Here is a 14,621-nt window from a genome sequence, read left to right as displayed (position 1 = left end):
GAGTAGCACAGACTGTTACGTAATTCTCCATCCCTTGGGTTGGGCAACTCTTAATATTGAACAGGACTGGATTTTAAAAAAAAAAAAAAAAAAGGAGAAGCAGGCGTATCCTGAACAATGGGAGGAGAACAAGCTGCGGGAAGGGGAAAATTTATCAAGTACTTTTTTTGGCTGTTGAATAGTAGCTGTGACTGAAGACTTGGTTAACCCTCAGAATGTTGGGTTATGTATGAGGAAGTCAGATGTTTGGTCATGTTGATTATATTTCATTATGCTTGAAAAAAAAAAAAAATTCCCTGAATTTTGGATCACTTACAAGTACCTGGCTAACTGAACAAAGAAAGTGGTCACTTCTAAGTTTTTTGTTTTTTTTTTTTCTTCTGCTCCCTGATACAGATCTCGATTGAGTATAGCATCATGTACGAGTGTCAGCACCCAAACTGCTTCTGACGATCAGGTTGTCAAATTCTGGGATGAACTCAGTTTAGTTGGCTTACCAGATGACATTGATGTTCAAGCCTTATTTGAGCCAACAGGTAAGATACGCTTCTCTCTTTGTTTCTTATCCATCAATGTTGGTACAGTAGCTGCACTGACAGTGAATGAAGTTTTTCAGCTGTTTTTCTGTGCTTTGGAGTTCGTCAGGTATTTAATTTTGCTTTCCTGACTTTTGCCAGTGTTATGTGGTGTTTCTCTGTAGTTTCCTCTTCAAGTACCAGAAGGTCTTTCCCAGCGTAAATGGTTCTGTGATTGTGTAAGGAAATACTTGTAATCTGCTAAATAGTTGTTCAGGTAGTAATATCTTCAGCATCCTGATTGTATTTTGGGGAGGGAAAAAAGAAGTGAGACGCAGCTTAATGTAATTCTTAAAGTCTGAATTCTATAGATTAACTCCACAGCAGCAGCATGAGGTTAGGTAATCTGAAATAAAGGAAGGAAAGATTTGAAAGAGAGGATATTGGAAGAACAACAGATGTATAGCACACTCGCTTGTTTCCAGTATATGCAGATTTTCTGTCCAAAAAACTGTAAGCTTTGTCATCTGTTCTTTCATTTTAATGGAGCTTCTCTTTTTAGTCAGTTATGAATTACTTTTTTGGAAAGCATTTATGTCCCCATGCTTTGATGCCAGGAGTCCATTCACATATTTTACCTCAAAAATGCAAATATATTTCTTAACCCAGTGCAAGTAATACAAATGTCATTCTTTCATGAGTATGGAAACTGATTTTGAAGTCTAATTAGGAAAAAAAAAAAAGGTTTTGTTTTAAATTATTACACTGTAGCGTGTGGGGTGGGGAGGGTGATCAATCTAAATCATTTTGAGTTGTCAAAATTATTTGTACACGAATGTTTCCAGGCCCTTACAGAACTTCTTGGGGAGGTTTTTTGTGGGTGAAGGATTAAGTTGGCCAACTGCAATACCTAATTTCAGCAGCTAATGTGAAGCATTGTTTCAAATGCAGTAAAAAGCTGTCACAGAGTTCCTTCAGAAGTATTCTTTATTTGCAGGTTTTTTTTTCCCATGACTGGATTAGAAACTTCTTTTAAAATGTACCCATTGAATTCTGCACATTCTCCTTGTGCAGATACTCAGTTATCCATAACACATTTGTACCTACTATCTATTTAATGCGTTTGTTGTATTGGCACAGCTTTCTGTGTATATACCCCCTGTTCTGATTCTGTGGTCAGGCATGTGAAAACTAGAAAGAGATGCACAGAATGTGCCACACTGAAGTGAAAGATTTGTTATGTGTCAAAAGGTTGCAGTATGTTTAGTACTTGATAGTAACTGCTGTATATTTAATGTATGGTAATAAGGCCACTGAATATTGCAACAAGAAGAACAGGAGGAAGAGAGACTATTTATCTGGCGAGTGTGTACTATTAGAACTAAGTTCTGTGCTAACAGGAAATGCATTATAGAGTTGTAAAACTGAAGCTGTTCTCTCCCAATGCATTAGGTCATTGCTGGGCTCATCAACGCTGTGCAGAGTGGTCACTGGGAGTCTGCCAGACTGAAGAGCAGCTATCGGTGAACGTGGACAAAGCTGTTGTCTCAGGGAGCACAGAAGTGAGTAAAATGATGAGGGTGCTTGAAGCAGTAAGGATATAGGTGAGGGGGGCTGAAAAACAGGCAGGAAACAAATGAACCGCGAGGTATGGCCGACAATATCCACGTACAGATCTCTGAGTTACATTCATAATAATGTTGTTTTGGACAAGTCTGGATGATAAAATCTATTCTTGTGATATATTAAAGAGACTTAATGATAGATTCCATGCAATTCAATTAATTCCGACGTTGAGTCCTCTTCTAGGGTAACTAGAATGTAGAAGGTACACAGCTGATCAAAATACAGGCAAAAGAAAAGCTGAGTTCAATTAGCAAATGCCCTGCTCAACAGAGGAAATAGTTTTTCTTTGCCAGTTTAGATTCTGAAATGATATGACTCAGCTATAATACAAAAATTCTCAATTATTTTTATGCTAGAAGGTTGACATAGGAAAACTAGTATTTACCGCCAAGCCTATGTTATTATTTTAGAAAGATGTTGCTCTGAAAGCAATAGGAGGTATTACTTTCGGAGCAGCCCACATGGATACTTAGTGTTTCACTTTGAAATGGCAGGGACTTCTGAAAAAGCAGAGACCTTTGAAAGAGGTGGTCTCCTTTTGGTGTTGTGTTGGAGTGATGAGACCTATTTCACATTGCTTTTACCACCTGTGGCTATATTTTTCTCAGTCATGCTTAGTGGATTATTTTAATCATTTTATCCTGTTCTCTATTAATCAGTCGTGCTATCATCAAATCTGCATTTTTCTGTCTTTCCAATGATCATGCTTAGGCTTATTTTTTAATTGCTTCTTCAAGTTCTTGATGCATTACGTTAAAATAACAAAACAATGTGGAAGATGCCAGTAAATGTTCTCCATTGTGTGGAGTAAAAAGCTGCTTTAAATCAGCCTTTCAATATGGGCTGTATAATACAGTTTTCCTTGTGCCATCTGCTTTTACATGCACCCATGTTGAATAAATGCTTTACTTTGAATAATATAACTGATTTCTGTGCTCCTGCTTTCAATGTAGAAGGCTACTCAGAAGGAGTGAACGTGACAGAATTAAGTTCTAAACGAGTTTGAAGATGTTAAAACATTCACGTGTGTGTGTGCACGTATAAAAATTACAAGAAGAATGGAAAGGACAATGTTAGGTTTCTGTCCATTCATCTATCTACCATTTTCGTGTCTCACTGCTGGAAGGTTTTAGTCACCCCTCTTTCTTGAGTGGTCGTGGTGGTGGTTTGTAGTCATTTTGTGATCCGCTCATTCCCATTTGTGGTCATCTTCCACATAATAATCTGGTTTATGACAGACTCCTTCTTGTAGCGTTAAAGGTTGTATTTTGCTCCGTTCAATTTCATCCTGTTTGCATTATTTCAGTTCTGCTTCTTTCTGCATGGTGCTTTGCTCCTCCCTGCTACTGATGGTACCTCAGCCTGATGCCATCAGCACATTGTCAGTTGGATGTAGGTGTTTATAATACAAATATTTAACTAAGCATTTTCGAAGAGTTCCGCATCTCTCTGGTGCAGTATGGTTTCTATTTCAGTCTTGTCTTTCCATGAGCCACCGTGTAGCTTCTCTACTCATCTTCTCAAATTCTGCAAGTAATGTTTTTAGGCGAGCCTGTTGTGAATGTTTTCAGTGCAGCGCGTAGAGATGAGAGAGTTTTGACTCAAGTACCATTCCACGTATTTCCTTCAGTCCTTGCTGAAAATGTTGAGAAACTTTTTTTCCCCGCAACACAGCGGCCAGCCAACAAAGGAAGCAGTTGTTGTGGTCCTTCTGTTTCGTCCTTCTGATGAAGGTCCCCAGGGGGAGAGCAAGAGTGAGAGCGCAAGTGCAATTGATTCTCGAGGAGTGGCTGGACTGAATGTGGCATCTTCATCCCACTGTCTCCAGGGAGGGTTTTGCTTCTATTCTTTTAAGAAATAAGCTTCAAACTCTTCTGTAGTTCTCTGTTCCTGAGCGTGGAGCAGCGTGGAGCAGCACCACGGGGGCTACATACAAGAGTTGTATGCCACTGCTTTGTTGTGTCTGCAGTGCTTGGTAGTCATTTTTCACTGTCCTCAGTGCTTCATAACTTGTCACTCAGCTAAAGGAGGCACAAGGAAGTGCTGGCCATATTCTCCAGCAAGGGAACAAATAGTTTAAGAGAAAAACTTTCCTTAGTGCGAAGCTTTTCCAAAGGTTTTGAATGAGAGGTATAGCGATTCAATTGAGTGTACTTTTTAGCATTTACAGCTGCTTGCATTTTGCATTTGCTAACATTTTGGGCTTCTTTCTAGTGTGATGTTACTGCATTTTAAGAGCAGAGTATCTGCTTGAATGTTCTGAGCACTGTTGGCAGCGCAGATGCAAGTATGCGCTCAAGGCTTGCAGAAGAGTAATTTAAATAAAAACAGGCTGTATGTTATTTCCCCTACTTGCCACCAAATTTGCTTTTTATGTTGTTGTTTGGGAATTTCTGTCTTCTTGGAAGTCCCTCTAGCATCCCATGGGTTTCTGATGTGGTTTATAGCACTGACATCTTTCTTTAGCTCGGAAAGTACTTTTTCTTTTCCTTATCTCCACGTAGAGATTCATTTTCGACATGTGGTAACCTATTTCTTGACAGCAAAGGCTTTGAGTTTAGCTAATGCAAATTGTGGAGAGCAGGTTGGTGCTTTTCTTACCTTGTGGGTGTCTTTGAGTTGCGTGTTACAGTGATGTTTCTCATTAGTTAGGATGTCTATTGTTTGCAAATCTGTTCTAACTGGATATGACAGTGTTTCTTATTACTCTGTTTACGAGTTGAGATGTCCATTTGGCTTCACTGAACTTGTGATTGCATTAATAAAGCTCGTGTGGACATACGTACTCTGGAATAGGTCAAGGAAATATGTTAATTCATTTTGGTTTTCCTCTTGGCCTTTGTTTTCCAAAGGCTTTACAAACAACACTGCTCAGGTATCAGTGTCTGTGCGTGTTTCTTTCTTTCTTCAGTTGCTTCTTTTCATTCACTCATTTTGAAGGCCTGGCAATTGATTTACTCCGGCATCTGACCAATTTCTCGCGGGTATTTGCATCAAGACATAGGTGGGTTCTTTGACTTTCCTTCCAAGTCTTACTTTTGTCTGTTTAATATTACTGAGTACACATATGTACATGTTTTTTTCTGGAGTGACAGCTCCTTCCCCCACTGTCCTGATAGGCTTTCACGGGGCTCTGGGATCATTTTGTTTCAAGTTTTGGAAGAAGAAGATTCATAATGTAGAGGAGGAAACTTCCCGTGACTTGCTTGATCTAAAACTTAACTACATTGCTTATAATTTATAAGTGCTCTTCTCAGTGCATAAAAAAGAAAATTCCGTAGGAAAGAAGTTGTCATATTGCCAGTGTTATGAAGAATATTTTTTTCTTACATGTATTTGTGCTAAGATGCAGAGACGATACTGAAATGGAGTGAAATAAAGGAAGGGAAAATGACTGAACAGAAATCGGAGGTTTTGCTAAAAAACAAAAACCTACCAATAGTAGATGTGCATAAGCAGAAAGCTCTGCTTTTCTTTGTCTTTCTGGCTTCGGTGTTGTATTTTCTTAATGATGCTGGCTTCTGATACTTGGATGAATGGTACGGGGTGAACTTGCCGACGCTGTCATTTAAAATGGAGGCCTTCAGGGCTCACGTCTGCTCAGCTCTTAGCAAGAACAGTTTCCGAAGTATTTTCAGGTCTTTTTAAATACTACTTTGTAATTTTCTTGTTCATTTTACATATATTGAGTAGGTGGCTGTTGCTTTACAGTCTGCTGAGGAAAAATAAAGTTTACTACTTGTCCGCCTTACATTGTCTAGGCATAACTCTTCTTTATGCTGCAAAGTCCTACATCTCTGCCTTATCCCCTAATTGTTGAAAGCTCTCTCCTCCTGTCTAGAGCATCTTGCATTCTAAACTACAACATTGTTCACCAAAATTACGGTAAATTGCCTTAAAGGACCCTGGGGGGCTGGGCAGATTTTAGCAGATAGGGGTTACATGGCTTGACTAGTAAGGAAAAATGATTTGTGGTAATGGTTTAAGGAAGTTGTGCAAATCAGAATGCAGTAAGGTCGTTTTCTTTTTCTTTTATTTTTAAATATGCAAGAAGCCCAATTAAAGGGGTGAATTTAAGGAGGACTCTGCAGATAATGTTTGGACCGCTTCTGTTGACAAGAAAGCAATGTAATGTCAACTTTCCCAGCCAGCTCTCTCTTCTGATAAGATGCAGAGAACAGTTTACAAGTGTGGGAGAACTTACCAAGGATAGCAGGGTCAAGGAAAACAGTGTTGGCAGAAAACGAGGAGGTTCCTATCTGCTTAAAGACTGAATAAGGGAAACATAGTACTGATGAAGTGTCTGAAGGAGTCATTCTAAAATATACAGTATTATTCTGCTTCCATTTTGTAAGATATGGATTTCTCTTAGCTCTGGGATTCTGTGTGGCTCCTTGCGTATTTATCCACTTGACAGCTTTCATTTTTCCAGCAACAGTCAGGTGTTTTTTCAGGACCAAAGCTCTCACAACCAGACAGCTGAAAAATTGCTGTCGTCTTCTCCTACCCATCCGTTTTTTTTTAGTTAATCAGGCCGGTATCTTCTCTCTGTACAAGGCAGCTGTTTTCAGCTCCCGCTGAGTTCCTGAAGGCTGTTTGGCACCTTATCACTGCTGAGAACTGGAGGACTTGTTGCTTTGCATCGAGGCAAGCAAATCAATAGTCTCTTGCCTTGTTCCAAACTCAAAACGCTCTGCTGTCTTGACACTCTTCTCTCCCCCGAGCCCTTTTCACATGGTAACACAGTCTTTATTTTTGTTTAAAGCAGTTTCCCTTGATTTCTGCTACCAGAGGCAGGAGTTTGTTTGTGGATGCTTCCAACTTGGAGCAATGTAACAAGGCTGATGCATTAAATTCTCACTCAATTTTTTTTTCCTTATAATCCGTTCCACCTACGGTGTTTTTTTTAGTTCTTTGCTTAAGACTCAGTTCTAGCACGATTCTTATGAAACTAAACTGTAAGGAGGAAATAAATTGAGGAGAAAGTTGAAAACCGGCTAAAACACACAGGTTTGGATTGGTTTTTTGTTTGTTTGTTTGTTTGTTTGAAGTGTTTGCCCACAACTGGAATATAACCTCACCCCTTAGCCTCAGGAATTCCTCTACAGATGTGTAGGCATTTTCCTGCCATTGAAGACAAACCTTGTGCTTCAAGGAAAGACATAGTGACTGCAGGTACAGCTTTGGTACCTACTATTTTAATAATGTAAATTGTCTTCTATGACCTCATCTGTTCCAGAAGAGTTTGCATTTTGGTCACCTAAAGCCGGATCGTTTGTGTCTTGTGAATGTGAATCAGGCAGTTCTCACAGCTTGTTAAATGCCTTCAGGAATGCAGTGCCAATGAATTTATAACTATTTTCCAAGCTCCGCAAAGCAGCCATGGCATCTTAAAATGATCAGAGTTGTTTTTGTTTTACTGTGTGTAATTCTTGTGGAATACCCTTGTATACCATAAAAGATGCCAGCACAGCCTTGGCGAATCTGTTGAGGTTTAGGAGCTGCTGTGGGAACCAGTATGTGTTCAGTTTTTTTGCAGATCCTGCAGCTGAGAACAGATATTTTCCTCTTCAGTATGATTTTAAAACGTAGTTCTCATTAATACTGCCTCGTGAGCAATGATTAAAGTATTCTTCCCTTGGAATTAAAATAAGCTGTACCATGGCAGACTGTTGTTTATCGAATGACACTGTCCTGCAGCAGCTGCTTGGAAAGGCATCCATGAAGATAGAGGAACCAGGCATAAGGAAGAAGTGAGAACAAGCAGACAAGAAGGAAGAAGCCTGACATTTTAAATTACTAGGATTATTGAAAAAGTCACCCTCTCCTGTTTTCTTCTATAATCTGGTTTAAGGAACCAAGCAAAAAAGTATAATTTAATATATTTGATACGAAAAGAAAACCAGCTTTTTGCTTAGTAGTTGGCTTTGTTCCTACGGTCACTTTTGCCAAATTTGTATCATTGTTCTTAAGTTATCCATGGGATTCTATGCATCCCATTTTTTTTTTTCTTCTGCAGCGTAACACAGAAGAAAAATGTGTAGTTCTCACACGTGAAGAACTTCAGTTCCTGTCAGAACACACCACTTGTAAATCTACCTGCTCTAGGCCTCAGCTTTGGGAAGGCAGTTTTCAGTTTCCTCAGTTATCTTATAAACCACGTTTTCTGGTACAAAATAAAATACATTTTTCTGTATCCCTGCCAGTACTTAAGAAAATCTAGTGATAGTTGAAACCGAATAACGTGAATCAAGAGCTCTTTATGCTTCTAATGTATCTGTGTAATTATTTAAGTGTGTTAAGTATGGATACCCTGGCATGTAGTGAGAATCCACACTTGAACATTGATCCTGAGTGATGTATTTAAAAGTTGGAGGGGTCTCTTGTGACTTAACATGGTCTGTCCCAGGGATGTGGTTACAGAGTGAGAGGCAGCAGCATGGGGAAGAAATGGGGTAATAACAAAGTCCAGGCGACTCTGATGAACGATGGGCTCTGAAATAGATTTTCATTATGACTTTTCCATCTATCAAGGCAGAAGAGTTCATTTATTTTCCTAGAGTTTTTCATGTCATTGTCGCTCACATGTGAATGTTTTGGTAGCTGAGCACCACACACTCACCATATGTTAATGGGTGTTTAGAACTTTGAGGGCTTGCTGGGCAGGTGGATTCATAACAAGCATGTTGATGTCACTTCTCAGTCTTTCTAGTAGCTGCTTGCTTATAACTTGTTGTCATAATCATTTGGACCTGTTGATGAGAAAAATGAGCACGTGATAATGTGAGACTAATTTAGTTATGGCTAATTTTTATCTAGTCTTTAGTGAGTTGAGTCTGTTGACAAACGAAGGGAAGGCATTAATTCATGAGCCAAGGTTTGGAGGAGTATTTGATTGCTGAGATGAAGCAGAGGAAAAGATGCATGTTTAGATTTGGATTTTGGCTGCACGTTTGGGGTTTTTTTCGAGGTTTTTCTGTTGATTCACTTTGTTGTGTGCCTTCTGTGGAGTAACAGCTGTGTTTTTATCCCTACCTTTTTGCTTCCAAATATATGGAAAAAAAAATAGTGGGTTTATCTACATGGGCAGTGCTGTTGTCAGCGCACATTGTAACTCGCTGATGATAGTGGAAGTGTATCTTGTCCTTTGTTTGGTGCAGACCAAGTACGTGCTAAAGCTTCACTCTTGCCACCTTTGCAAAGGAAAATACATTTCAGTAAGAGAGACCTTCTCATAAGCAGTCAGTTATTTTCAGTGCATTAATACAATTCCTGTGACTTTCCTTGTCTGGTTTCCCCCGTGGTTCTCCAGATCAGAACAGAGGCACAGTGTCACTTGGGGAGGTGGGTCTGTGCAAATGCTGTCTCTCCCCACTAACTGCACTTCTGGAACATGGGAGCCAGCAGGGAGGGAAAACCCTGTTGTTCCTCAGGGTGCACAAGCTTCCTGACGACAGTTTGTAGGGCTTCATCGAATGGTTTTAAAGTGTTTTATTTTGCAGCCTCACATATTCCTTTTTTCCTCCCTGTGGAGTGCTGGTGTTGGTCCTGCTGTAGCGCCAGGATAGCAGGGTCAGCCTTAGAGTCTTCGCTGTGTGGGTTTTTCGAGATGAATCCTTAGAAATATGCACCTCTCTTGAACCCTGGATTTTGAATATGTGTGTATCGGGGGAGAGAGACGATTACCACACAGGAATTTCTGAGGGGATTTTGATGCTGAACAGCATTAGCTATTGCAGATATGAGGGGCGGTCTGTGAAGTGTAGGAAGCAGGAAAATGGGCTAGGGGCACCAGGAGAGAAGCAGCAGTAGCGCAGAAATGAAAGCCAAAAAGCCTAGCTGAGAAACATGAAAGGACTTATGTTCCTGAAGGAATTTCCAGCGCAGGTTTCCTTTATTCGGTAACATTCACTGAAATCATTTACTGAAAGCTCTGAAGTAAAATTGTTTAGTGTGGGTTCTAAACTGGCGAAGTGCATTTCACAAAGGCCTTTTCTTCCTTTTCGCATGACTTGAGTAGAAAACACTTCTTCCGTAATATGTCCAAAGAAAATCTGCACCTTCTCCTTCTCCTCTTGTCCCAGTGACTTTCTTAAATGTTACTCCAAGCACTGGGGCAATGACACTGGAGTTTGTGTTGAGGCAGCACTCTTGCCGGGCATTTGATTTCAGGAGTTTCTATCTCTACCAAGTTATTTTGGAGCCTCACATATCGTGTGTGTTAAAAAAGGACAGAACCTGATCTCTGAACAGTAAAGAAAGTCCACTAAGGGCAAATCTTCCTCTTCAGTTGAGACTGGGCTCTTCCTCACATAGTGCCTCTGTGTGCTGTAAGGACTAACCCGTCGTATGCCTATAGAAACTTATACAAGACAGTGTAGCAGTACCAACCATTTCCTACCTTTCGTAGATACTTGAATACCAACCTCACTTTCCTGCCTTACTACCATCTCTCATCTCCCTTGTGGCTGCTGTTTATTTAAATATTTTCTGTTCAGTCTTTTCCATAGCTAATAGGGGATATTTCTTACAGTGGTTGTCTAATTTTGTACTAGTTTGATGGTTAAAAAAAAGGCTGATAGGTCTTTTGTAGTTAGTGTTGGTTAGTTTTAGTCAAGAATGTGTCTTCGTGATGCTGTGAGCATTATAGAAATAAGGCATCTCTCCTGCCCTCATTAGCTTACTCTTTCAAAGACAGCGTGTGAGTGAAAGGAAGAACACCCTGGTGAGACAAGTAGGTGCATTGCTGAGGTGCAGCATTGTTTTGGGGCTGTGCTAGGCAACTGAATCTGATCCTGGTTTCGTAGCTGTTTCCCTTATAAATAATATATTAATCAATTATATCTTTTAATTTTTTTTTATGGACATTGGTCACGTCATTTTTCGTAACAAGAACTCTAAAATTCAAACTCTGTACTGACATTAGAGTTCTAAAATGTATTTGGTTACTCCACTCAGAAGAGTCTTAGTAATGTGTTTTTTTTTTCCTGCTAACTGTAGCAGGATCTTTATGCTATGGGTCTTCACTTCGGGCTTCCACCTATCCCCAAAAAAACCACACAAGCATATTTTAATTTAAAACTCAGGAGTACTCATCCTACTCTGCTGGCATCAGTTTGCTTTTAAGCAGCAGCTTAAAAACTGCTGCTGAGATTGGTGTACTCAGCAGCTTGCAAAACCAAAGCATTAGCAAAAAATAGTTTTGAATTCCCTGAAGATTTTGTTATTGACTTCCATTAGTGTAAGTTATGTCCCAGAGTTGCAGATTGAGCGTATATATTACAGGCATCAGTATGAAGCAGTCCCATTAATGCAGGTGTCCTTGGGTGTTGTTTTTTTGTTGTTGGTTTTTTCATTTTAATAACGTGGAAAAAATGATGCGTGAGGGACGTGCTGTGAATTATGATGTTCCCAAACGTGGACCGACTGCCCTTCACGTGCAAGTCTGTAGCACTTGGTGATAAGTGCAGCCATTGCTTGCAGTAAAGCTATTATTCCCAATGATCTTAGCTACTATTGATAGCCATCTCTCGAAGTTAATGACTTGGTATTGTTTATTTTCATCTGCGTAATTGTCCATTCCACAGATCTTAGCTGGGAATACAAAGCAGGCAGGCAATGGCAGGTCAGCTGCCACTAATGAACTTGTAGCTGACCCCTGCATCAGTCACAATTAATATTAATAATCCTATTCGATAGTATTGATCGGGAGAACTAATGAAATTCAAATGAGCGCTTCTTATAAGATGTGTTTTTTAGTGAGTTTTTACTTCAGTGATGTTCATGTACTCCTTTAAAGAGGCTGTGCTTCTCTTCAATACACTGGGGGAAAAAGAGCTGTTGTGAAAGAAATGAAAATTTGCTTCCTTGAGCATCTAACATTGGTAAAACAAGTGCTGCTCCCTGAATGGATTGCTGCAACTGGGCTTCGCTCCGTGTACAACGTGGATACATGCATCCAATCTGCAGTCTAGGCAGTTTTTTTAGAACACGTGCAGCCTTTTCCGTTTCAATTTTTAATTGGTAAAATATCATTTTCTTCCGTTCAGAAATACTTTTCCATTCAGTTTCTGTATGAAATTGCCTCCCAGAGGAGTGGGCAGAGTGGCAGATTCTGCAGCGTAAATAGTGAATCTGGATCTATATAAACTGCTGTCAAATATCCACACACGTGCTGCTTTGTTGATTTTCTTCCTTTCAGTGACTGCAGGTTGTTATGGCAATATTAGCTGTTATCTGTATGGTATTTCCAGGGAGATGTGTTGACAAATCATCAACCTTCAAAAGTGAATGGAGACTTTGAAAGAAAGAAGACAAAAAGACAGTTAAGTTGCAGTCGTTTCTCTGAGCTTTGTGAGGAGAATACTCATTTTCTACAATGTAAATGGATTTGCTATATAGAACGGTGAAGAGTTTCAGGTTTTCCAAATGTCATGCTAGGTGAGGTCTTTTTTAATATAACTTGAAATAGATGATGAATTGCTGGGGAGACTGTTACAGCTGTGCATCCATCACTTCCCAATGTGCCTCAGGCACCTCCTGAATGTTTGCTTTCTGTCAGACTTAAAATATTGTGATGGATCAATCCCCCAGTAAAGGTCGGACCTGGCAGCAGTGCTCACTCATCTGAGAAACCGAAAGGTCAGAGTACTTAAGACACTGGTAAGACCAGAAGCCGAGCATCACGGCATGGTTGTACTCCCACTCCTAATTTCATGTGAGCATGATGGACTTGGTACTTGTTCATCTCTTTAGTCTTGTTGTGCACCAATTGGGTGTTCTTCAGCTTTCCCTGAACTTCATTAATTGAAGTAAATCCATGGTGTGATGAACTGCTTCTTGCCGTATGGGTGTTTTTAGTGAACTGCTCAGCCTAGTACTGGGTCAGCACTGTTGTTTCAGCTGTACACAGAATGAGAGCGATCATCTGATGCTAAGATTTCCATGCCATCAAATAGAATTGGTTTTAGAAAACAGTGATTGAATCCGTATGCTTTTAGCCATCTGAACAGTCACTCTAATATTAATGGAACACTCACACTAAGCAGACCTTGTCTCTCGAAGAGTTTATTTGTAGATGGTGATCATTACTAAGCCTAGGAACCGCAGCACAAGGGAATTTCTGCCGTGCTCAGGGGCTGAAGTGTATGATGTTCATGCTGTGAAGGGGCAGCCTAAGCTGTGCCCAGCAATGGGAAAAGCAGAACCCCAAATTATGAGGCTCTGAATCTCAGACTGGCTCCCGTTCTTTCTCCAGACCCGTGTCTTTTGTTGATCCAAGTTATCTCCCTCCACCGGTTCTGATGTATTATTCATGTGGTTTCAATGTGGTTTTATTTTGATAAAGGGATGGAATGTCCCCCATTTTACTGTAAACGTGAGAAAAAGCTTTCATGGTGTTGTTGTAGTCCTAGTTTAGCTGTAACCAGATAAGAATAAAAACATCAAAAACTCCGTGGCCTGTCACTGGAGATTAAGGAAAAGCATTATGAAGATATAGGACTGTGCTTCGTGTAACTATTTGCTACAAATGGAAACGGAGACATCATCTAATTGTTTGTGCCTTATTCCTTCAGGAGCATAAGAAGCCTGTCATCCACGGCAGCAATAAAAGCTGCGCTGAGTCTTGTAGTGGGGAGAAGGATTTTAATGTAGAAGAGACCAGGTGGGAATTGGTACTGAAACAGAAGTAAATATGTACATTTACTAAGGGAATCTGTGATGTATAAAACATAACACTATTTCTTGGCAGTCTTTTCCATTTGATGGCACTAATATCTCTATAATTAAGAGCAATGGAAGCATTTAGAGAAAAACTGTATACTGTTACAAACCATTCCTTTTTTAATTGAACAGCTGTAATTTCTACCAATGGAACAAACTATATTATAAGAAAATGATTATTAGTTTAAAATGCAAAGTTAAATGAATGCAAAATTAACAAACAGATGGTGAAGAATTATTGTGTTTTATTTCACTCCTGGGTAAAAGGACTCACGCGTGATTGTAAAAATGTCATCACACTTCGTAAACCTGAAAGCAAACAGAATTTGCAGTTGTGCACATCTGTTTTGGGACACTGCTAAAGGGTTAGAAGAATCGACGTTGTTTTCAAATAAGGGCATTCATCAAAAGGATATCATTTGCTTAACAGTTATGGCTTCTGCTAAGCATCAGACCTAATGTTCTGTGGAATTCATTACAAAATTTGGCAGCTTTTTTCTTCACAAGCTACTGAGGCAACGTGCTGCAAAAGGAAACAAGCAGCCTCTTCTTGTCCCCACCTCCCGGATCCCCAGAACAGCAGCTGAATTACCTGCAAAATGCTTGACCAGTAGCTTAAGGATTTTAAATCCACACTACACGATGCTTGCCCACGGAATGTCGGTGATGCCGTAGGAGTGAATGACGAGAAAAACACGTTGCTTATTTGTGTAGGTTTTTTTGGTAGCTAATGTTAAAAAAAACTAAAAAACTAAA

At 39.8% G+C, this 14,621-nt stretch overlaps 1 protein-coding gene across 10 annotated transcripts in view; it reads left to right on the top strand.

Annotated features, from left to right (window-relative positions):
• KMT2C (lysine methyltransferase 2C) overlaps positions 1 to 14,621 on the top strand; it is a 190,043-nt gene that overhangs the window by 75,134 nt on the left and 100,288 nt on the right. For all 10 annotated transcript variants that reach the window (XM_021387086.1, XM_021387078.1, XM_021387082.1 and 7 more), the window contains 2 exons: positions 397 to 536; positions 1,968 to 2,077. In XM_021387086.1, coding sequence (XP_021242761.1) covers positions 397 to 536; positions 1,968 to 2,077 — 250 coding nt within the window. The remainder of the gene's footprint in view (positions 1 to 396; positions 537 to 1,967; positions 2,078 to 14,621) is intronic.

This window comes from Numida meleagris, chromosome 2 (genome assembly GCF_002078875.1).
Source record: "Numida meleagris isolate 19003 breed g44 Domestic line chromosome 2, NumMel1.0, whole genome shotgun sequence".
In the NCBI taxonomy this organism is placed as follows: domain Eukaryota; kingdom Metazoa; phylum Chordata; class Aves; order Galliformes; family Numididae; genus Numida; species Numida meleagris.
Note: the sequence above shows the minus strand (reverse complement) of the source record. Positions and strands in the feature narration are given on the sequence as shown.